The sequence below is a fragment of the Schistocerca nitens genome, chromosome 1 (genome assembly GCF_023898315.1).
Source record: "Schistocerca nitens isolate TAMUIC-IGC-003100 chromosome 1, iqSchNite1.1, whole genome shotgun sequence".
Classification (NCBI taxonomy): Eukaryota; Metazoa; Arthropoda; class Insecta; order Orthoptera; family Acrididae; genus Schistocerca; species Schistocerca nitens.
The window spans coordinates 637,689,261-637,714,587 of NC_064614.1; the positions used below are offsets into that span (position 1 = coordinate 637,689,261).

A 25,327-nucleotide genomic window follows, 5' to 3' on the forward strand; every position below is an offset into this window, starting at 1 on the left:
AGCACACAGAGACACTGAATGATCAGATCAATTAACTTACATGGTAGACTGTCCTGGGGAAGGAATTTGCTGCTGCTGCTGATGCTGTCACTAAAAAGTGTACGCTTCATTTTTTTTCTGAAAAAAAATGGCAAAAGAACACACAATCAGTCACTTAGGTAAACTGACGAAGGCAGAATGAGAACAACTGCACCATGACAATGGTTTATATAACCTCTACCCCTCCAGCCGTCATTTTACCCAGGGAGCCAGTAGGAGTGCAGCATTGCACCCCACTTACTGATGAATGCTGGTCTGAGCATGCAGGACAAGCCACGAATTTCGCGCGCTCGTGAATCTGGCCGAAAAGCCCTCTACAGATCGCTGCTTCACTCTGTGGGACCTGCAGCCACTGACGGAAGCGCCGACACTTCGCAGGTCCCGAGTTATGACCATGTGTCGTGCAGCAAACTACTGTGATAGTGTATTTAACAATATTTTTTTACGGGATGTAGGATCGTCTCAAAGTTTCGACACAGTGTATTTTCGCTCATTTATGTTATTTTCAGTCTATAAACAATATTTCCGTGTGATATATTTTCGAGTGTATTTGTTGTAATGTCTTTTCATCCATATGCACCTTGGAAGACAGTGCAGAGTTCTGTTGTGAGCATAATTGAAACAAATTATTTGAAGCGATGTTTGCAAAGGTATTAAGTGTTAAAACACTTTATCTAATTTGTTAACCACACAAGTATTCCGGAGCAGTTGACGAAGACTGAGAGGTTTGACAAATGAGCCGCAATCATTTTAGTGTCTGTGTTCAAGTGTGGTGGTATACATCGCAAAATTGAGGCAAACTACTGTGTGGTGATCTTTTTTGATAGTGTATTTAGAGGTATATTCAATTGGATTTAGTCACTCCTGAAGCAGCTTGTGCTCAAAGACAAGGAAACGATGTGGTATTTCCCACAAAAGTGCGCGAAGTGTCTCAGAGGTGGTTTCACAAGTTTGCTGCAGTCTTTTTTTTTTTTTTTTTTTAGATTCAATGCTCAGGTATGATTGTGGTATTCCTCGGAATAAAACGTGTAATTACATTGCAAATTATTTAAATATTCTTGCATCATCCCCAAAACTCACTCTCTTTGTGCAGTGGTACATTTAGTTCCTGTGATATCTTCAACATGACAAGAAGTATTTATCATTTGGCTGGCCCTGCCACTACCATGTGCTGGTGCTGTGAGCCTGGCACATGGCCTCTCCCAGCAAATGTGGAGACTCTGGGGCCAGAGTGGCTGAAAATATTGCCATTTGTGCTTCAAAAGACTGACTGGACTTTTATCGAATGATCTACAGCATGAGTTGTGAAAAGTAACTTACCCCAATCCTGTTGCATCTTCATTATTTGATTAAGTGTATTTGTATTCTTCATACATTCACCAAATATCATTGCATTCCCAACATTGTGCAGGTGGATATGGACATAGGCCTCAGCTGCATGATTACAGCTACTATATCCATTAAACTACTACTTCTCAAGCACAGACATCTCATCCATTGAACACATAGTACATAGCAAACATCTGTTCTCCCAGTCCAGCAGTTAGACACAGGTAGACCGAATTTTCCGCCATTTTCCCCAGATCGCCATATTGGATTATACCATGTGAGGGGTGAGGGGGAGGGTTGTCAGCACCCTCTGGTAGCGGTGTTGCGAACTAGGTCAGTTCGACTCCAGACTTCAAGGTGAACATGCTGGTTGAAGCTACTGTCTATGACAACTCAAATTGTTTAAATAAACAATGCATACAAAATAAAGTCTTACATCAACCCTATCCAGCAGCCCAGCAAAGGGTGAGTCCCTTCCTCACTGAATTCGAGGTGATGGAGGAGGGAGGGGAAGGGGGTGGAGTTGGTTAGTTCAGGTAGCCCAACTGACTTCTTTTCCTGAGAAACTTTGAACTTCCTGCCATGAAATCAGTGCAACATTGCACCACCTTGAATAAATTCGGCAACAATGCAGAGTGGGATGACACTGGCTTTGGCTCATAACTCGCATGATGACCATTTTGTTGTATTTAAAACACATCAGATGCACACATGGGCATTTATGACTTGGCGAATTCGATTGTGGGTACCTCATTACTCGTGATTGGCCCATTTCCCTGCCTTTTCTTGATACAACCGGCCCCATCTTTCTTATTCTTTTATCTGTACATCACTCTCGCGCCATATGGCCTGGTTTCCATGCATGAAACACTTGGTGGCTTTCTTCTCGGTCCACAGCACCACACTACAACCTCAGACAATCATCTTTGCGACTGTCTGTCGTTGCTAATGCATCTCCTCTGTGGTGTCTGGGAATCAGCGGCTGCCGCGCGGGATTAGCCAAGCGGTCTGTGGCGATGCAGTCATGGACTGTGCGGCTGGTCCCGGCGGAGGTACGAGTCCTCCCTCGGGCATGGGTGTGTGTGTTTGTCCTTAGGATAATTTAGGCTAAGTAGTGTGTAAGCTTAGGGACTGATGACCTCTGTTACGTCTGGCACAGATAGTCCCTGCCAGGCAGACAATGCTCAAGACACTCCTGTGTACCATATAACATACACAAGCACTTGAGGGCGCATCCAAGAGGAAAATAATTCTTCAAAACAAACAGAACTTGCTAGAGACTAATGCGAACCTTTTTCTGCAGAGGTCGCCTCACAGATACAGGGAAAGTTGGAGTACTCCGCCGGCCTCTGCCGGCTTTATAAGGCCAGCGCAACACCAGTACAGCCAGTGCCTCGCCAAGCTAGGACCAGCTCCGATGGATCTCTTGATGAATGTTCGTCTACAAGTTATTTATTTTTGTGTGTATATAGTAATTGTTCGAGAAGTGTAGTTCAGTTTCAATAAACGACATTATACTGAGTGTTCAACAATACTGAATATTCTCCAGTAGATCCCATCCTCGTTGCCACTGCGTACAGCGAGCATTCTAGGCGCTCAGTAACGTTGGAGACTAGAGAAGATCCATCCAGTCAGCTAATGTGGAGATGGCTAACTGGAAGTTTGAAAGAATTGTGGAACTCCGTCAGGAAAGAATCGAACAAAGACAAGACTTGGATAACCAGAATCTTTAATTGCTTGTCTGAGCAAGAATTGGATAATGACTTGAATGAAAGCACACTGGTCCTGACTGCAAAATGCCATAGAGGGAGATACATGGCTAAGTAGCACGAGCAGAGCCAGAGTGAATACTACAAGTCCAAGTGCCAGGCCTAAACTACAGAGATGTCCCTCCTGGATCTCTGTCTATACTGAACTCCCGCGTGGGTTACGCCTCCCCGCTTTTCATCTGTGTGGCAGGCTGTGTCGCCCCTTCCACATTGGCGCCTCTGGACACTGCCTTGCAGGGCCTAGTGTGACCATATATGGTCACTTCCAATGCGCTGCCACGCCTTGCAGCTCTCCACGTTAGTCAACATAACATTTTCGGCCAGCACCCAAACCACTGACCTTCCTGTGGCGTCTCCTTTGAACTCCAAGTGCTTTCCAGAAAACTTATTCTTCCTGGCTTCTGTTCTGTTGTCTTTCAGGCGTTGTATTTTTTAAATATTTGACAATGTGACCACACAAGAACCTGAAGCATATTCCATCAGACATTTATAGCTGACCTGTTTCCTCCAATACTATTTCAGCTCTACATACATTTTATTCACTAACCTGTAACACAGTAAGCCTTTTAATATAGTAATGGTATTTCTACGACATCACTCTACAGGTACTAATCTCCATGGTTCTAAATTTAGAATATTAAAGGAGGCGATCCATAACCTCATTGATAACTTCAGAATCCAAGATGTGTCATTGTGTTGCATACCAAATCAGTGAATAACATGTTAGTAGTGCTGAAGTAGTATTGGGGGAATTTGGTGAACTACAAATAACTGATGAAATGAGCTTCAGGTTTAGACATACATATGCGGTTACTATATGCAGGGTAGTGGTGCAGCACGGTCTAGACCAGAGATAGTGTGACCTTTGTACAAGTGGTTTACTGTGTCAGTATGTCACACATCAATAACGAGCTAGAAATTCGCAGTATAGACTTCTTCTGAAGTGTCCTGATGCGTGAGCTGTATAAGGCTTCACCACACAATTCCATAAAAGCTATACATATCAACATATCACACTGCTCTAGTTTACAGGATGAAGAAGAGGAGGCAGAGGATGATTCTTTTCGGTCTGGGGAGAGCAGTAAGGGGGTTACTTTGACTGTACCACATACGAATCCGTTGGCAGGGCTCCTGGAGGTTTTATCAGTGGACTGAACTGGTAACAACGGGTTTGGGGCCAGATTTGGCAGTGCCTCAGGTGTGTAGGCGGACCTGGTGGATGGGAGGGAAGGGGGTAACCTTGAATGTACCACATGCAAGTGTGTGTGCAGGCCTGCAAGTGGGAGTGTTGGAAGTTGACTATAGTTTACCCAATTGCTTCAACTGACACTGGAAATGCTTATTTGTGACCTTGAGATAATATCTCTGTCAGGACCAGAATCCGCTTTGTTTATATACTACTCATTAATTACAGCATTATCTTATCACTGGAAGTGAGGTGTGTCCCAATGTTTACCTGTAATTGCACAAACCCTGCATAACTACTGAAATGCTACTGGTTTTTATGTCACTCTTGTGTGCAATACAGCCAACTTGACGAAACTGCGACACATAGGCTCAACACTGACATTCATGAAGTAATAAACTGGGAGAGCAAAACAAGCAACTTGTACAAAACAAGTTTTGCGTCTGTGAGGATACACCAAATTCTGCTTCTTCAACATGCAAATGGATTCATTCAGGTTGGTTTTTCAACTTTGCACTGTCTTTTGCTCCTTTAGGCTATGATTTTTGTACATTTTATTGCAGACCCAAGCTGTTTTGCTTGTGTTTTAAGGGTGTAATCGATAGAGGGGAGCATAGAAAAGACCATGGTGATAACAGATCATTTTAGAGAAAAAGTGGATTTACCACAGTTTTCTTCTGGACCCCTCATTTATTTTTTCTTTTTCTATACTTCACTCTGAGATCAATGACATTCGTACCGTAATCTTTAAACAAATATTTTGATATTTCTTCTTCCAAAATTACAGTAAATAATAGGACTACTGTGAAAGGTATCAAACACTTCTTTCTGGATGCTATTTTAATGTCATTACATATGCTGTTATAAGTGTAGGTTAGTAATATATTCAAGTCTTAAGTGTAATATCATGGGTACACTTCGTTTATTGAGACCAATAAACTTCTTTTCACATTCAGTTGTTGTTGCCGTCCAGCTTGAGAAACTGGACTTTCTTTTGAGACTTACAAAGATATCAATGCAGGCTCCATTTGAATTATATAATGCTTAACGGAAGGGCACTTGAGAGGCCACTTGTGAGCGTCAATCAACAACGGGCACACAGTAACAAACAGATTAGTAAGAGTGGCCCAAAAGGTAGCACTCAGAAAGCGGCATAATTTCGTTACGATAACAGTGACAAATTGAGAGGAGAGCACAGTAGATATAAACAGGAGCTACTGATAGAGACCACCAGTGGTTAGAGAGAGAATCATGTCTTTTCTCAGTGTGGTTAGCCTGTTGGTGCTGCTGTTCGTGGCAGCCTGTTCTGGTGAGTTTGAATGCAGTCTCGCTCACAAATTCGAGCACCTTTCTATGTGGGAATTTTAATTACCAACATGTTTTTACGCATAGACCAGCGCTAGAAAACCTAAGAAAAATTCTGCTGGTGCTTGAAATTTAACAGTAGCCAGACTCTAGACGTGGAGAAGCAATTAAGGGAAAAATTACAAATAGTACTGGTTCTGTTGCCTCAAGATGACGTTAGCAGTTCCAGTGCGCTAAAAATGTATTATTGTCGCCTTTGCCGAATATTTATGGATGCATTTATTTGATCATGATTCTCAAGCAACATTCTTGTAACAAAATCCCTCATACTACAGGATGTGTCTGGAGTAATAACTGATAACTAGACGAAATAGACAAGTTAAACGAGATTATAATTATTGACATATTACCTGTAGATGAGCCGGCCGAAGTGGCCGTGCGGTTAAAGACGCTGCAGTCTGGAACCGCAAGACCGCTATGGTCGCAGGTTCGAATCCTGCCTCGGGCATGGATGTTTGTGGTGTCCTTAGGTTAGTTAGGTTTAACTAGTTCTAAGTTCTAGGGGACTAATGACCTCAGCAGTTGAGTCCCATAGTGCTCAGAGCCATTTGAACCATTTTTTGAACCTGTAGATGTCAGATTATTTTTACTTAGAAACCTATTTTCGATCGCAATCAAGCCATTAAATGAAAGCATCTCGAGAAAGTGAATCACTTCCAACCATTAAGCCATGCTTACCTGCAAGATCAGTTACTATAAGCTGAGATAAAAATTTAAGTGGAAAAAGAAATTTCCAATAAATGATCTGCAAAAGTGATGAAACTGAACTGTCATTGGAAGAAATTCCTCAGCTGTACGCACCGATTATAGATTCCATCATCTGAAATATATGCTCAGACTGACCTCTCGGTTTTCGGTATTTGCTCCATGTTACGTTATATTGTCAACTATAGAGGTTCAGCTTATGTTTTTGTCACAAACAGCATTTTCTCCAGTCAGTAAGTAACATATTGTGGCAAGTGATGCTAGTCCTACTCGACAGGAGACCTCCTATGAGGGCGATTCAAGTTAAAACTATAAAGGTATTTAAAAATATCACATGTGAGACAGAACTATCTTTTTCTGTATAATCTCCCACAAGTCCATTGTAAATTCGCTTTCTTCACTGTGGCACAGAAGTAATAAGTCTCTCTGGGTGGCGAGGCTGATAGAGTTTCAGCTTACAAAGACATTTTTTTCTAGAGGGCATGGGGAGTTGCCCTCCTCTGCCCATCACTGGGCATGCTCTTGCATAGGGATACTGCTTGGAAAACGTTTGGTGAATATTTGAGATGCAGATCTCTGATTGACAACTGTTATACTGCAAAGGAGCGCTTGAAGACAGCAAACCGCGCCGTGGACTTGACTGAAGGCCAGAGGTGAATCATCAGTTCTGAGTGTGTCGCACTGGTAGCTGTGCTCTCTTGCTCCAAGATGATGTCTTGTCCATCCGAAGCCAGGGTCGGCGAAACCTTTCCTGTTAATGATTATCGTTAAAATACTTTGATTTGGTTAATGAAGATGGGCACGATTTTCTATTCTCTCTCATGTTTACTATTGCTGGTTATGACTTCTCCTTAATGACGATTTTTTCAAGGAAGACATGTTCAACTCGCCACAGAGCTTTTCTCATGTATCAACAGTTTATTGTTTAAGCCGGTAGGGCGTCAAACGGGCCGACGTGGAGCAGGACAGGCACCACAGGACACTTTAATTTCCACTGTCTATGTTTTTACAAATAAATTTAAAAAATGGTTCAAATGGCTCTGAGCACTATGGGACTTAACTTCTGAGGCCATCAGTCCCCTAGAACTTAGAACTACTTAAACCTAACTAACCTAAGGACATCACACACATCCATGCCAGAGGAAGGATTCGAACTTGCGACCATAGCGGTCACACGGTTCCAGACTGTAGCGCCTAGAACCGCTCTACCACCCCGGCCGGCAAACAAATTCATGAAAAACTGTCGGGATGACCAGGAATAATTCAGGATTCACACTCATAGCAGTGGAAGTTCAAAAACAGAACAAAATAAATTTTTTCACATGTGAAATTTCATCACTTTTTTCACTCATTTGCCTCAGATTTTTAACTGAGGTTGTGATCAGGGTGTAATAAGTGTTATGATGGAATTAGGGATGCCAGATTTCTTAGGCGTCCCTCTGGGATAATCCCAATTTCTCAATCGTCAAACAGGGACACAATGAAAAAACGCTTCTCAAATTGTAACATAAAATACCTTTATTAAAAACAAAAACGGAAAATACAACAAAATGTGCACATATGCATATATGAACATATGTGTCAACAATATTTGTGTCTCTATAAGGTACATACGATTTTAGGGAGAAAAACAATAAGCACAAAGTCATCTCACACATCTTATAACTTAACTACAATATCACAGAAATAAAACTGACCTTTTAACACTTTTCTCTGTACTTTGCGTTCGGCTTGGTCATTTTAATAGAGCCTTATTTTTTTGATAAATAATCATGCATTTTGGAACTATCAAAATCATAATTTCCCAAGTATAGAAAATACTTTCAATGGTGTGAAATGAAAGTTTATTTCCCTCAAACATCTACTGTATTTCCAGCAAAGAAAATTTTCTTTCTGTGGTTCCTTTGTGGCCTTGTGTGGAAAAAAGGTACCCACACATGCAATATAAATCTTTATTTTGCCCATGAAATTTTGTTTCAAATTAGGAAAATACAACTATTTCTCGAAGGTTGATTTGTTTTTTCAATCTGGAGACTAATTCACAGGTTCGAATAGTTTTTAGTATGGTAATGTCTTTAAATAAAAATGTATCATTTCTATTAATATTTTTGTTTTCATATATTCTGTCGATTTTTCTATATCTTTTCACTGAAGTATTTTTTCTGAAGTCAGTCATTGTAATGGTAGTGTCCACTGTTTCAAACAATTAGTCATTGCTTCAAAAAATTTTGCTACTTCTTCAGGAAAGCCTTCAATTTCTTTTAATTTTTGCTAATTATTCCATTTTCTTGGCACTTAATATTTGGGAAGGTAAAAACTGAATTTTCAGCTTTTCCATTGCTATCTTCTCAGTCTATGTAACAACATTTAAAACTTATACAGTTGAATTTTTTCTTCCTTCAATTTTTAATACCTTGAAGTGGAAAATGCTTCATTGGTTATGAAGGAAACAAAGATAGACATCACTGAGACGACTTCTGAAAAAATCATATAAAATTTTGGGTGTTTTTACTTCACCAAACAATTATTTTGAAACATCAATTAACTGTACAATACATTCAGTAGATGGTAACAATGACATCAATCTCGTTTTGGAATCTGAAAGCAGCGTTATTCTGCACTAAGAAGCTCAGAGACATCTTTTAATCTTTCCATCCCAACAGTGTATGTAGCAATATCATTACATAATTTTTGAATTATTTGATCAATGTCACAAAACAATTGGTTAGCAGCTGTTTGTAGTGGGTTATGTAATATATGAACAGCGCATCCAATTGCTTCTATATTGGCTTCAATTTCTAGTTTTAGTTTATTGTATATGTTATTAGTCTGTCTTGTCCTCCAAAATTAATGTTAGCATTGATCTGTCCAAATCCAGTGCTTTCTTCACATAATGTAAATTTTTATATCATTTAAAACCTGTACACAAAAACTAACCACCATATCTGAGGCCCCACTCTTGAGCTTTTCAGTTTCGTGTAGTTTTGCCTCTCTCGCTAAAATATTGAATCAAAACTGGATTTTTTTTTATTTTTATGGTTACTAACGTCAGGGCTAGTGCTATCAAATGAACAGCTTTGAAGTTCATTATGAATGAGATCAACTGAATGAGGTACAATAACTTGCTTAATCAAACACATTGCTTTTTTATGTAGCTGAGGCACACTGGGTGCTAGTTTTTGAGTCATTAAATATTTTTGTACTAACTTATCAAGGCAGTCTGCTGAGGCAAAAGATTGATTTTTTTTTACTGCATGATATGCAAAATACAATTCTGCTTCAGTAATTATTTCTTCTCCTAAATTATCGTGTTTTAGAAAATAATATGTGTTTTATTTTTACTTGAAGATAGTACATTCGCTATATGTTTCTCCAGTCGAATGTGATCCTTTATAGCAGCAATTCCTCCATGTATTATAGAATCTGCAGAATCCTCCATATTCTGTTCTGCCATTTTTTTAATAAAGGAATATCTCTCGCTATGTTTCTAAGAATATTTGCACTTTCTCTTTGGCATTTTGGACAGTGCTCAAATATTATGAAATACAGAATTGAGAAACTTCGTCATTAACTTTAAAAAGCTATATTTTACGTAAGTATGAAAACTTCTTAAAAAGTGCTGGGGTAAGCATTTAACAGCATTTCATGGATTTCGGACAGCATAAACTATGGCCGATCGTCTGCTACTCTTCAAATGTCAAATGGAAATTTTGCGGTAGTGGTCAGTAAGTATGCTCACATTCAAATATCGTAATATTTGTGGTCATTAATACTAAATAGGATATATTACAGTAGCAATGACTCAATAAGTAGAAAATCATTGACATTTTAAACTACCATAGTGCATTTACTTCATATCAGACTGTTAGATCGCAAGTGTTTTGAGTGGCAAGCGAAAGTACAATATCTATCAACTTCTACCAATATGACCCAAGGAACTGGATTGGAATGAGTTCCTTAAAAAGTTGTCATACTGTATTCATTAGCTTTAGTAAAATTTACTTACAAAAAAATCTTCAAATGTGTGTGAAAACTTATGGGACTTAACTGCTAAGTTCATCAGTCCCTAAGCTTAGACACTACTTAACCTAAATTATTCTAAGGACACACAGACATACCCATGCCCGAGGGAGGACTCGATCCTCCGCCGGGACCAGCCGCACTGTCCATGACTGCAGCGCCTTAGACCGCGCGACATTTACTTACATCGGCAGCAAGCTGTAGACAGAGGCTTTAGAAAGATATGAGACCTACGTAAAATCATGTTCTCAAACTTTGTCGGAAAACACATTATCATCAGCTGAACATAGTAACAGTCAAACCCTCCGCTTGCACACCTGCGAGAAAATGATTGCGAGGAACAAGGCATGCTACTCTCCAAATAGAGGGAGTGCTACCAGTTTGGCAATGTAAACATTGTTAAAAATCAAAAATGCGATAAACCGAGACATTTGAATTTCCTGAAATATGTGGCCAGGACACTGGGACTTGAAATTCAGAACCGAGACAATCCCGATTAATCGGCACAACTGGAAACCATAGATGGAGATTACTTTTATTTGGGGTATGTTTTAGGATCATAACATCGAGCCGCTTGAAAAATGTGCGTAGGTTATCATGATATTTTTGTTTTGTTTTCACTGTTATTGCAAAGGTGCCCCAAACTCCCCCTGCCCCTCCTGACTTTGCACAACTGGGCGTATAAATAGTTGTTTTATTGGTACTGCTGCTTTAAAACTAACAAAACGCATTGTTATCAGTATTTTGTGATTACATAGTTGAGGATCGATTAGTAGGTTGAGTGTGTTAGCACCGACGTCCAAGGACATGACAAACAATGACAGATAACGTGTTTAGAGATGGATTTGGTAAGGCCCAACTCGTAAAGGAACCACGATTGATTGAGAGATAGGTGCGTTGTTACAGGGAAGATCAAAGACAGACCACGTAAGGAAATGCAACAGGAAACGTATGCCGACGTCACTCGATGAGCCGTGGAGTCTTCAATCCAATCCGTTCAGGAAACAGTAATTGAACTTTTACTTGCATGATCACGTCAAAACATATTTGAAACTGAAAGGATTTGGATGCAGGTTTATGAATTAATTACCTGGCAGCGACCGGAGCAACAAGTTTTAGCCTGCAGTGCAATTTCCAAATGTCGTGTCTCGCTCAAGAATGTTATTTTCTGATGAATATCGATATATTGTAGTTCACACATGAGAAATGTGGTTCTCCAGTCTAAGAAAAATCCCCATTATGTGCAGGTGCTAGCAAGGAAAGTGGCTGTCTTGTGAGGTAGGCTGAGATGTCATCAGAGCACCTGTTCAGAGGATTTTTTTATGGTATATGAATGGAAATTCTTATTTAGAGAAGTCGCAAACGTGATTATCACCTCAGCACAAAGACAAGGAAATCTTGGGCCGTGGATGATTACAGCAAGATGAAGCTCCAGACACTTTGCTGTTCAATGTCTAAGATCCCTGGTGAAGAATTTAGAGACCACTGAATCACATGTTGTTCAGCAACATCTCACACCCCACTGAAATGGCTACCACAATGTCCTGACCTTACCACGCCAGATAAATCGTTTCAAGAATTTCAAGAATTATGGGAGATAAGCAAGTCCCTTGCGTTCAGTGCCGATACAAGACTAATGACGAATTCCACAAAAATTTTGGGGAATCATTTCAAATATTTACATCAAATACAATACAAAATACATCAAGGTGGTTATGCAGAGACATACACTGCATACGTAGTTTTATATAAAATTACTCCAAAAAACAATGTACTACACTCCTGGAAATTGAAATAAGAACACCGTGAATTCATTTCCCCAGGAAGGGGAAACTTTATTGACACATTCCTGGGGTCAGATACATCACATGATCACACTGACAGAACCACAGGCACATAGACACAGGCAACAGAGCATGCACAATGTCGGCACTAGTACAGTGTATATCCACCTTTCGCAGCAATGCAGGCTGCTATTCTCCCATGGAGACGATCGTAGAGATGCTGGATGTAGTCCTGTGGAACGGCTTGCCATGCCATTTCCACCTGGCGCCTCAGTTGGACCAGCGTTCGTGCTGGACGTGCAGACCGCGTGAGACGACGCTTCATCCAGTCCCAAACATGCTCAATGGGGGACAGATCCGGAGATCTTGCTGGCCAGGGTAGTTGACTTACACCTTCTAGAGCACGTTGGGTGGCACGGGATACATGCGGACGTGCATTGTCCTGTTGGAACAGCAAGTTCCCTTGCCGGTCTAGGAATGGTAGAACGATGGGTTCGATGACGGTTTGGATGTACCGTGCACTATTCAGTGTCCCCTCGACGATCACCAGTGGTGTACGGCCAGTGTAGGAGATCGCTCCCCACACCATGATGCCGGGTGTTGGCCCTGTGTGCCTTGGTCGTATGCAGTCCTGATTGTGGCGCTCACCTGCACGGCGCCAAACACGCATACGACCATCATTGGCACCAAGGCAGAAGCGACTCTCATCGCTGAAGACGACACGTCTCCATTCGTCCCTCCATTCACGCCTGTCGCGACACCACTGGAGGCGGGCTGCACGATGTTGGGGTGTGAGCGGAAGACGGCCTAACGGTGTGCGGGACCGTAGCCCAGCTTCATGGAGACGGTTGCGAATGGTCCTCGCCGATACCCCAGGAGCAACAGTGTCCCTAATTTGCTGGGAAGTGGCGGTGCGGTCCCCTACGGCACTGCGTAGGATCCTACAGTCTTGGCGTGCAACCGTGCGTCGCTGCGGTCCGGTCCCAGGTCGACGGGCACGTGCACCTTCCGCCGACCACTGGCGACAACATCGATGTACTGTGGAGACCTCACGCCCCACGTGTTGAGCAATTCGGCGGTACGTCCACCCGGCCTCCCGCATGCCCACTATACGCCCTCGCTCAAAGTCCGTCAACTGCACATATGGTTCACGTCCACGCTATCGCGGCATGCTACCAGTGTTAAAGACAGCGATGGAGCTCCGTATGCCACGGCAAACTGGCTGACACTGACGGCGGCGGTGCACAAATGCTGCGCAGCTAGCGCCATTCGACGGCCAACACCGCGGTTCCTGGTGTGTCCGCTGTGCCGTGCGTGTGATCATTGCTTGTACAGCCCTCTCGCAGTGTCCGGAGCAAGTATGGTGGGTCTGACACACCGGTGTCAATGTGTTCTTTTTTCCATTTCCAGGAGTGTATTTCAGCTTAGGGTACAGAAATTCTAAGACACACTGTGTAATATCAGCCAAGTACGTTCATGAGCAATTAATTTAGAGGTAGTGTGTAGGTACATTGTGAAAGATCCTCAGGCTCTCGTAAACTAAAATATTATTAAAAATAAAATATGAGAAACACCAATCGCCCATAAGCGTCGTTAATTATGAAAGCGCGGTAAGGCGCAGACAAATGAAAAAAAAAAACCTCATTCATTTTTCTTTGTACATGATTTTGTTCCTCACTCTCTAGTGTGTGGAAGTTCTGTTAAGATGTGCTGCTCGGAGTATGACATTTTGTAGCATACATGTTTCGAAATAAGAGAAGACTTATAGCGGTAGTAAGTATTTTTTATTGAAGTGGAGTAGCACCCAGTAAGGAGAATTTTCTTATTTTTGACACGCGCTGGTGTCCTTGAAGTCGGCTGTCTGCACCTACAATTGATATGTAAGAGAAGAAGTCCGATTAACCCAAAATTCGTACATGCAGAACATTTCTAGTAATACAGTTGTAATATACTTTAAATTATTTTTTTCCATTCATATATTTCTTACTGTAGTTTTTCCATGTGGGTGACTGTAGTGGCGTGGGAATAGGGGAAGTAAATGAGACTCATCAGTGCTTTTGTAGGATTTGTAGTAGAGATAGGAAGATACTAGAACAGGAGGGGAAAATTGCCGCCCTTCAGGCTGAGTTAGACAAGGCCAGGGGAGATCTTGACAGGTTAAGGAGGGAGAAGGGTAAAGAGAGGTGGGAAGTGGCAACAGGCAACAGGAGGAATAGGCCTAGAACTTTGACTGACAGCTTTATGGTGAATGTGTAAAATAGATTTGACCTGTTGCTTCAGTTAGAAGCTGGTGAGCCTCAAGCAGTTGTAGGTGTAGACAGGGCACAACAAACATTCAGCAGCAAATTGAAAAGTAAGAGTGTAGGGAAATCAGTAAAGAGAAAGAAAGTGTTGTTGTTAGGTAGTTCCCATGGAAGAGGTGTTGGCCATCTTTTGCAGGATGAACAAGGATCAGAATACCAGGTCACCAATTTTTTTAAACCTAGTGCTGGTCTGGAGCAGGTGACAGAGGATTCAGGATCACTTTGCAAAGATTTCACTAAGGAAGACACCGTGGTTATAGTGGGTGGGGCAGGTAACAGTATTGACAGAGATCCTGGGTACAGTATAGAGTGTGACCTGGCGAAGATTGCATCAGCATCGAGGCATACAAGTGTTGAGTTTGTATCTGTTCTTGGGCACCATGACAGACCTCGTTTAAACTCTTCTGTCAAGGGAGTTAATTTGGAGCTGGAACGGCTGCTCATGTCGGGTGTGGGGTCACACATTGGTGTGGTTCATGTTGATTCTCTCAGTAGGTGGGATTATACTAGGCATGGCCTTCACCTCAACAGGAAGGGGAAGGGTAAATTGGCTGGGGAAATAGCAGGAAAGTTAAAGGGGGGAGGCACTGTCATGAGTGGTAAAATACCAGTGGTTATAGGATTCAGAAAAGACCCTTTTTTAGGGTAGTGAGGACAGAAAGAAAGCAAATTTTGAGAGAGGTTAGAACTGAGACAAACCTTCAGTTTGAGAAAGAAATCAAAAAACATAATTCCAGCTTATTACATCAGCATAAACAGCCATTGGTTAAGAATTTTCAACTGTCAGCAGATATTTTAACTCCACCCAATTTTAACTCAGTCAATGTGAAATGTCAGCTATCTTTATTGCATCAAAATATTCGAGGACTGAGAAATAAAATTAATGAATTAACTATCTGCATAGATGAATTAGAGTCTTCAAACCCAGCTGACATAATCTGCCTCTCTGAACATCATGTGACCACTGGTATAGAAATTTTAAGTGTTACAGGGTTTAGGTTAGCATCTCACTTTTGTAGATCAGAAATGGAGAAAGGAGGAGTTGCCACATTCATCAGGAACTGTCATAAATTTAAGAACATAGACATTCATAAATTTTGCCTAGAACAGCATATGGAAGCATGTACAACAGAATTAGAATTTCACAAAAAATCCTTCATAATATTAAGTGTATATCGAGCACCTGCAGGTAACTTCAATCTGTTTGTAAACCATCTTGAAGCTGTACTGGCCCATTTAACAACCAAAAACAAAGAAATAGTGGTTGCTGGTGATTTCAATGTAGATTTCCTTAAAGACTCTCCCAATAAGAACTTATTTGAGTTAGTAACACTATCATTCAACTTAATTCCCACTGTAAAGTTCCCCACTAGGATAGCCACTTGCTCACAAACAGTCATTGATAATATCTTTATAGAAAAGTCCAATGAACAAAATTATATTACAAAACCAATAGTCAATGGCCTCTCAGACCATGACATGCAGTTCCTTCTGTTAAATGTTAATACTGAACAGGATATAAAATCTGTTAAATCTGAGCTCAAGAGGGTAATCTGTAAGCCAAAAATTGATTATTTTAGGACACTCCTCAGAGACATTCACTGGACTGATGTTTACAGTGCTCATGGCATGAATGAAAAATATAACATTTTTGCTAATAAAGTGCTTACCTTATTCGAACACTGCTTTCCCCCAAAACTTACCAAGGTTAGAGCAAAGTCTACAAAGAAGCCATGGATTACTCGAGGAATAGGGGTATCTTGTAAAACAAAAAGAAAACTGTATCTCTCAATCCAAAACAGTTCCAATGTTGATGCTATAGCACATTACAAGAAATACTGCAAAATATTAAAGACTGTAATACGGATGTCAAAGCAAATATATTACAAGGAAAAGATAGTCATATCAGATAACAAAATAAAGACAATATGGGATATAGTGAAGGAGGAGACCGGTAGAACCAGACAAGAAGAGGAACAAATAGCATTAAGAGTAAATGATACATTGGTGACAGATGTGTATAGTGTTGCAGAACTTTTTAACAAACATTTTATAACTGTTACTGAAAAGATGGGGTTGTCAGGTTCGGTAGATGCTGCTATGGATTACCTTAGACCAGACATATCAAGTAACTTCCATAATATGAATTTGACCCTCACTACCCCAACAGAAATAATGTCCATCATAAAATCTTTAAAATCAAAAACATTTATTGTTTATTGTTTATTGTATTTTTTGCATGGAGACACCAACTGGTGTCTTTTGCAAACGTCATAGCATTTTTTTACAAGTTTAGTACAGTCATATATACATATGTGATTACATATACATGATACAAATGTACCATTGTACCTAATAAGGCACAATATTGGGTGTTACATCGTACCTATTACAAATATTCAGATTTTACACAACTATATATATATATATATATATATATATATATACAATAATTTATTTTAGTTTAATATTAATATTCACTTAACGATTATAAAGAAATATTTCAGTTTCACTTTGAATAAGTTCCCTTTGTGGCACCTTATAGAGCTCAGTAATCTGTTGTACCATATTTGACCATTAATGCATGGACTATGGTCTGTTGTTTTTAATTTTGTTCTTTGCCTGTAGTAGCAGTCTTTATTTCTTGTATTATAGGCATGCATATCAGAGCACTTTGTTGCTTTGTTTTGATGTGTCACAAAAAATATAATTAATTTGTAAAGATACAGTGAGTAGACTGTGAGGTATTTATGATGAACAAAGATTTCCCTGCATGAATCTCTATACCCTAATCCATGGATAATTCTGATTGCTCTTTTCTGTAGGGTTAATATTCTGTTCATATGTATGTCGGCAGCACAACCCCATATCTCTATCCTGTAATTAATCAGTGCAAAAATGGTTCCATAATAAATTGTTTTTAATGTCTGATGTGGGACTACTTTTAAAACTGGCTGATTAGATGTAATGAACTGCTGATTTTATTGCATAAAAATTTGATATGGTTTACCCATCTCAGATTTTCATCTAGGTGAATACCTAGAAATCTGCAGCCTTCTGTGTCCACTACTTCAATTCCACCTATGTCACTGATAGAGGTTTGGTGTGAGTTTGTAAGTTTAAATGACAATAACTGAGATTTACTGATATTAACTTTCAAACCTTGATCTTGGAAATAAATAGTTATTTGATGTAGGCCCTCAGTTCCTACCAGCGTTAACTCATCATTTTGTTTACCAAGAAATAACAGTGAGGTATCGTCTGCATAGGTTACCAATTGGGAGTTGAAAGGTTGCTCTATATCATTTATGTACACTGGGAAAAGGAAAGGGCCCAAAATTGAGCCCTGGGGTACACCTTGCGTGACTGTCTCATATTTGGACTGGAAATTAATGATCTGATTATTGGTTTTGTAAGTCAGCTTTGTACACTGCTTGCGGTTAAATAAATATGTAGCCAGCAATTGCATGGATGCAGCATTTACATTGTATGACTCAAGTTTACTTAAAAGTAACTCATGGTTTACCGAGTCAAAGGCTTTAGTGAGGTCTAGAAATATGCCAGCTGTTTGCATTCCTTGATCAAGGGCACCATACTTTTGTGAAGAAATTCCGTAACTGCTGTGATAGTACTGTGATCCTTTCGGAATCCATGTTGTGTGTCTGTTAGGAACTTATTTTTCAAGAAATAGTCACTAAGTTGTGTCAGCAGCACAACTTCAAATACTTTGCTGAAGACAGGTATTAATGATATGGGCCTGAAATTTGAAACCTCTTCCTTGGATCCTTTTTTATGCACTAGTTTCATCTAGTGGGTATGATGAAATATCAACAACGTTAATTAAAGAATGTGATTCTGAGCTAAGTATCATATTAAGCTATCTGTGTAACCAGTTGTTTATCAGTGGAATATTTCCTGAGTGGCTGAAATATGCTGAAGTCAAGCCACTGTTTAAGAAGGGAGATAAAGAAATAGCATCAAATTTCCGTCCAATTTCACTGTTGCCAGCATTCTCAAAAATTTTCGAAAAAGTAATGTACAGTCGTCTTTATAAGCATCTTATCTCAAATAACATACAGTCAATGTCACAGTTTGGATTTTTAAAAGGTTCTGATATTGAGAAGGCTATCTACACTTACAGTGAAAATGTGCTTAATTCATTAGATAAAAAATTGCAGGCAACCGGTATATTTTGTGATCTGTCAAAGGCATTTGACTGTGTAAATCACAATATCCTTTTAAGTAAACTACACACCTGGAAATTGAAATAAGAACACCATGAATTCATTGTCCCGGGAAGGGGAAACTTTATTGACACATTCCTGGGGTCAGATACATCACATGATCACACTGACAGAACCACAGGCACATAGACACAGGCAACAGAGCATGCACAATGTCGGCACTAGTACAGTGTATATCCACCTTTCGCAGCAATGCAGGCTGCTATTCTCCCATGGAGACAATCGTAGAGATGCTGGATGTAGTCCTGTGGAACGGCTTGCCATGCCATTTCCACCTGGCGCCTCAGTTGGACCAGCGTTCGTGCTGGACGTGCAGACCGCGTGAGACGACGCTTCATCCAGTCCCAAACATGCTCAATGGGGGACAGATCCGGAGATCTTGCTGGCCAGGGTAGTTGACTTACACCTTCTAGAGCACGTTGGGTGGCACGGGATACATGCGGACGTGCATTGTCCCGTTGGAACAGCAAGTTCCCTTGCCGGTCTAGGAATGGTAGAACGATGGGTTCGATGATGGTTTGGATGTACCGTGCACTATTCAGTGTCCCCTCGACGATCACCAGTGGTGTACGGCCAGTGTAGGAGATCGCTCCCCACACCATGATGCCGGGTGTTGGCCCTGTGTGCCTTGGTCGTATGCAGTCCTGATTGTGGCGCTCACCTGCACGGCGCCAAACACGCATACGACCATCATTGGCACCAAGGCAGAAGCGACTCTCATCGCTGAAGACGACACGTCTCCATTCGTCCCTCCATTCACGCCTGTCGCGACACCACTGGAGGCGGGCTGCACGATGTTGGGGCGTGAGCGGAAGACGGCCTAACGGTGTGCGGGACCGTAGCCCAGCTTCATGGAGACGGTTGCGAATGGTCCTCGCCGATACCCCAGGAGCAACAGTGTCCCTAATTTGCTGGGAAGTGGCGGTGCGGTCCCCTACGGCACTGCGTAGGATCCTACGGTCTTGGCGTGCAACCGTGCGTCGCTGCGGTCCGGTCCCAGGTCGACGGGCACATGCACCTTCCGCCGACCACTGGCGACAACATCGATGTACTGTGGAGACCTCACGCCCCACGTGTTGAGCAATTCGGCGGTACGTCCACCCGGCCTCCCGCATGCCCACTATACGCCCTCGCTCAAAGTCCGTCAACTGCACATACGGTTCACGTCCACACTGTCGCGGCATGCTACCAGTGTTAAAGACTGCGATGGAGCTCCGTATGCCATGGCAAACTGGCTGACACTGACGGCGGCGGTGCACAAATGCTGCGCAGCTAGCGCCATTCGACGGCCAACACCGCGGTTCCTGGTGTGTCCGCTGTGCCGTGCATGTGATCATTGCTTGTACAGCCCTCTCGCAGTGTCCGGAGCAAGTATGGTGGGTCTGACACACCGGTGTCAATGTGTTCTTTTTTCCATTTCCAGGAGTGTAGAATATTATATCTCTGGCAGGAAACAAAGGGTGTTATTAGGAAAGAGACATGTATCAAGCTATCAGGCATCATCCAACTGGGAACTAATTACATGTGGGGTCCCACAAGGTTCCATTTTGGGGCCCTTACTTTTTCTTGTGTATATCAATGACCTTTCATCAGTAACATTACCAGATGCCAAGTTTGTTTTGTTTGCCGATGATACAAACATTGCAATAAATAGCAAATCAAGTGTAGTCTTAGAAAGATCAGCCAATAAAATATTTGTGGACATTAATCACTGGTTCCTAGCCAATTCTTTGTCACTAAACTTTAAAAAAAACACGCTACATGCAGTTCAAAACTTGTAAGGGGTGTCGCAAGAGTATATGTCTAACATATGATGACAAGAAGATAGAAGAAGTGGACAAGGTTAAATTCTTGGGATTACAGCTTGATAATAAATTCAACTGGGAGGAGCACACCACAGAACTGCTGAAGCGTCTTAACAAATCTCTGTTTGCAATGCGAATTTTGTCAGACATAGGGGATATAAAAATGAAAAAGCTGGCATACTATGCTTACTTTCATTCCATAATGTCATATGGCTTTATTTTTTGGGGTAATTCATCAAGCCAAGCTAAAGTTTTCCGGGCACAAAAACGTGCAGTAAGAGTTATATGTGGTGTGAACTCAAGAGCATCCTGCAGAAGCCTGTTTAGGGAACTAGGGATACTAACTACTGCTTCCCAATATATTTATTCCTTAATGAAATTTGTCATTAAAAATATATCACTTTTTCAAACCAACAGCTCAATTCATGGAATCAATACTAGAAATAAGAATAATCTTCACAAGGATTTAAAGTCACTTAGTCTTGTACAAAAAGGTGTGCATTATTCAGGAACACACATTTTCAATAACTTGCCAGCAGCCATAAAAAGCTTAACAACCAAAGAAATTAAGTTTAAGAGAAGCCTAAAGGATTTATTGGTGGCCAACTCCTTCTACTCCATTGATGAATTTCTTAGTAAAACCAACTGATTTGTATATAAGTACAACATAACTTCTGCACAATTTCAGTGCAGTAACGTGTTCATCGAAAATGTGTGTGTGTGTGTGTGTGTGTGTGTGTGTGTGTAAGTATAATCTAACTTCTGCACCATTTCAGTGCAGTAATGTGTTCATTGTAAATAAGTATTACAGTAGTTGTATTACATGTTTATTACCTTATAAATAAATTTTAAAAAATTATTTTAAATTCAGTGCATTAGTATTTGTAAAATGACTCTTAGTGTTCATTAAAAAATGACGATCATTCCACTTGGGACCTGTGGAATGGTACATTAGCTTACTTGTTTTAGTTGTAAATATTTGTCGTGTATTGTTGTTTTCCTGACATGTTCCACATCCTGGAGGACCTCCTCACTACGGATCAATTGGAATGAAAGTAAATCTAATCTAATCTAATCTTTATTATTATAACACAGTAGGTGCTGTGTTTAAGAAAGAGCATCATGTCATATGATTGCAATGGAGTCACATTTTGTATCACACATCGAAGTGAGACTTGAGCAGTGTGCACAAGACGCACAAAATGAAGGATATAGGCACATTCGATCCCTATTATATTTTGGACGCCCTGCATAAGTAACACTCTGCCTGTGAGGTGTACACATCCTGCGATTCTCATGTGTATTGTGTAGAATGCATACCATGAATACCTTGTTATGGTGAAAATCACTGTTGTCAGAGACAGCTACCATGGCAATAGTAGACGCAAAAAGAGTATTTTGCCAACCTGAAACCACCTCCCCTTTCCAGCAGGTCTCAAATTAGTACTAGAATGATGCATAAAAATAAGGACAAAAATATTATGTAACCTTCACAGGCAGCAATGCCAAAGACATTTATGCAAAATATTTGCCTCTGAGTTACGACAGTGTGCATACAAACACACACACACACACACACACACACACAAACACATTGCATAATGCGCCACCTCCCTCTCCTCTCCTCTAAACAGATACTAGTATTTTGGCCATTATTAAAATGAAGGAGCCTATTGCAAATATAGCTGTTGGTAACGGAGAAATCAAGATATATATTCCCACATATACTCCATATCAGCTTATGTTTACCCAATTATGAATGCACACACAATGTCAAGCATGGAATAAGTAACAGAAAAGTAAACCAAAGGACAACTATATCAATCCAGCTTGAAACTGTCACTGCACGAAACGTTTATGCTTTGCTGTACACTTTTGAAGACAAAACGTCAGAGCAGGTAACTACACGACGTCTTACTTTAGTGCTAACGATTGCGCAGATTGAATTTAACACGCCGTCCAACACTTGTTAGTACTTCTTTCTTGAAACTGGGTGGTGCACCACATGTGTCTCTGGTCCTAACAGGGAGTGAGGTAGTAATAGGTCTCAGTTTCGCAGTGCCTGGTTCACTGTGGTGCTTGTTGGGTACAGGAACCCTTTTGTTGTTGATTCTTCTGTCTTCTATGGTTTGCAGTCCATGATCGTTGTAATGCCTGTTGCCTCCAGAAATGATAGCTTGGTCCAATCCAATGCGAGTGTGGTGGGTGTACCATTGATCATTATGCAGAAAGCACTGTTGCCCCTACTGACTACTGGATACAGTCCATGTAACAGTGGCTGCAATGGCTTACACATTAAATCATTAGATAAGAACACATACATGCACTTGTCTGGTTGCACAAAAACGAATGAGTATCTTTCCAATTGGTTTCTAGGCATTGTAAGTCTCAGCTGGAGTCTATGTTCTCTTAATTAGGTGATGAAGTCCGAGGCAGTGATTTTGTCATATGCCACACTGTGCAAAAGCTCATCAGGCAGGTGTGACGTTTGTCCTTCTAACAGTTCTGGTGCTGTGGTCTTCAGATTTCTCTTAAATGACTTTCGTAGACCTAAAAGCAAGACACGCAGGATTCCTGTCCATACAGTATCGCGTGGCATTTCAGTGCCGGTTTTAACTGGCGATGAAGACACTCAACTATACCAGCTGATGCAGGGTGGTATGCGGTGGCGCATATGTGCTTTTTATCTAATAAAGTGGTCAATCCTATGAAGATGTAGGCTTCAAATTGTCGTCCCTGATCAGTGGTAATTTTCAGCGGGACGCCAATCTAGTCATTTCAGCCACAAAAAAATATTTACGCTATAGTTTCTGCCGTGACATCCTTCGATGGAAATGCCAAGACCACCTGGTGAACCTGTCTACCACTGTGAGGCAATAACTGTAGCCTTCCAATGGTGTTAGTAGGCTACGATGTCAGCACGCACACGTCCAAAAAGCTGATCTGGCGGAAGATATGTGCCTTACACTGCGCTGATACACTGAGTAATGTGATTTTGTTTCCCTGGCAAGCTACACATTGCTTTACAAATGTTCCGCAGTCTGTGTGCATATCTGACAGTGCCCCTTAATCCCATGTGTGCCAGATTGTGCACTGATGCTGAAGCATAGACGTGTGTTATCGCTGCTTATGGTCCTAGACGTGCAGTGAGTCAGATTTACAGCCACACCGACACGCTAATGTCCAAGAAGGCTTGGTGACGGGAACGTGAAGGGAACTGAGGAGAGTTGTTTCGTCTGTGACATACATTTATTTTGCCACACCTCGCTACATTTACGAACAAATTCTTATCTTTAATGTCCATACTGGTATGCTGCAGTGGTTGTAGGGCTCGATCTCCGTTCCTGGATGGTACACACGTCAGTGATAAGCACATTGCCCAATGGTGTGAAACTTACGAAACAAAGGCAGCAACTCTGAACAGTCGGTTTCCGGTGCGACCCATGGAGCGTCATGTCTTTCGCGGACGGATAAAAGCCACTGTGAAACGAATGAATGAACAAAACATCGTATACGCATTTGTGGAGAGTCACATTAACTCGACCCACGTCGTCTGTGGCGAGTGGAATCCGTACCAGACAGGGTTGATAGAAGAGATAGAGAAGTTCCAACGGAGAGCAGCGCGCTTCGTTACAGGATCATTTAGTAATCGCGAAAGCGTTACTGAGATGATAGATAAACTCCAGTGGAAGACTCTGCAGGAGAGACGCTCAGTAGCTCGGTACGGGCTTTTGTTAAAGTTTCGAGAACATACCTTCACCGAAGAGTCAAGCAGTATATTGCTGGCCGGCCGCGGTGGTCTCGCGGTTCTAGGCGCGCAGTCCGGAACCGTGCAACTGCTACGGTCGCAGGTTCGAATCCTGCCTCGGGCATGGCTGTGTGTGATGTCCTTAGGTTAGTTAGGTTTAAGTAGTTCTAAGTTCTAGGGGACTGATGACCACAGCAGTTGAGTCCCATAGTGCTCAGAGCCAGTATATTGCTCCCTCCTACGTATATCTCGCGAAGAGACCATGAGGATAAAATCAGAGAGATTAGAGCCCACACAGAAGCATACCGACAATCCTTCTTTCCACGAACAATACGAGACTGGAATAGAAGGGAGAACCGATAGAGGCACTAAGGGTACCCTCCGCCACACACCGTCAGGTGGCTTGCGGAGTATGGATGTAGATGTAGATGTAGATGTAGAATGGTCGCAGACGTGTCTCACGTTGCGTTGTCCAGCTAGCACTGACTGCCTGCTTTGTAGTAAGCAAAAGTGTCGGAGCTGTAGAAACAGCAAGAGAATTTGTTTCTGTGTCGCCTGGAAAGCATCGAAATCGCAAGAAACCTGTAACACAAATAGATGGTTTTCAGAATGGTATTTTAAAGCGCTCCATGTTTGAAATGTATTTAAGAAGGGCACAGTTGTTACAATCATGCCTGAGCAAATTAGATTCCAAGATAGCGCTTCGTCAATGCAAATAATTTTAAAACATAGTGGTTTCAAATATGGTACTGAGAGAGTTTTCAATTGAAAGAAGTGACATAGAAGCAGCACGCGTCCCTTATACAGGGTGTTACAAAAAGGTACGGCCAAACTTTCAGGAAACATTCCTCGCACACAAATAAAGAAAAGATGTTATGTGGACATGTGTCTGGAAACGCTTAATTTCCATGTTAGAGCTCATTTTAGTTTCGTTCTTCCACCAACGTTCAATGGAGCACGTTGTCATGATTTCATACGGGATACTCTACCTGTGCTGCTGAAACATGTGCCTTTACAAGTACGACACAAC

The 25,327-nt window shown here is 41.4% G+C and overlaps 1 protein-coding gene across 1 annotated transcript in view; it reads left to right on the top strand.

Annotated features, from left to right (window-relative positions):
* Positions 1–5,514: 5,514 nt before the first annotated feature.
* The window catches only part of LOC126236661 (retinoid-inducible serine carboxypeptidase-like), a 166,168-nt gene continuing 146,355 nt past the window's right edge, over positions 5,515–25,327 (top strand). The window contains exon 1 of the mRNA XM_049946134.1: positions 5,515–5,632. Coding sequence (XP_049802091.1) covers positions 5,575–5,632 — 58 coding nt within the window. The 5' untranslated portion in view covers positions 5,515–5,574. The remainder of the gene's footprint in view (positions 5,633–25,327) is intronic.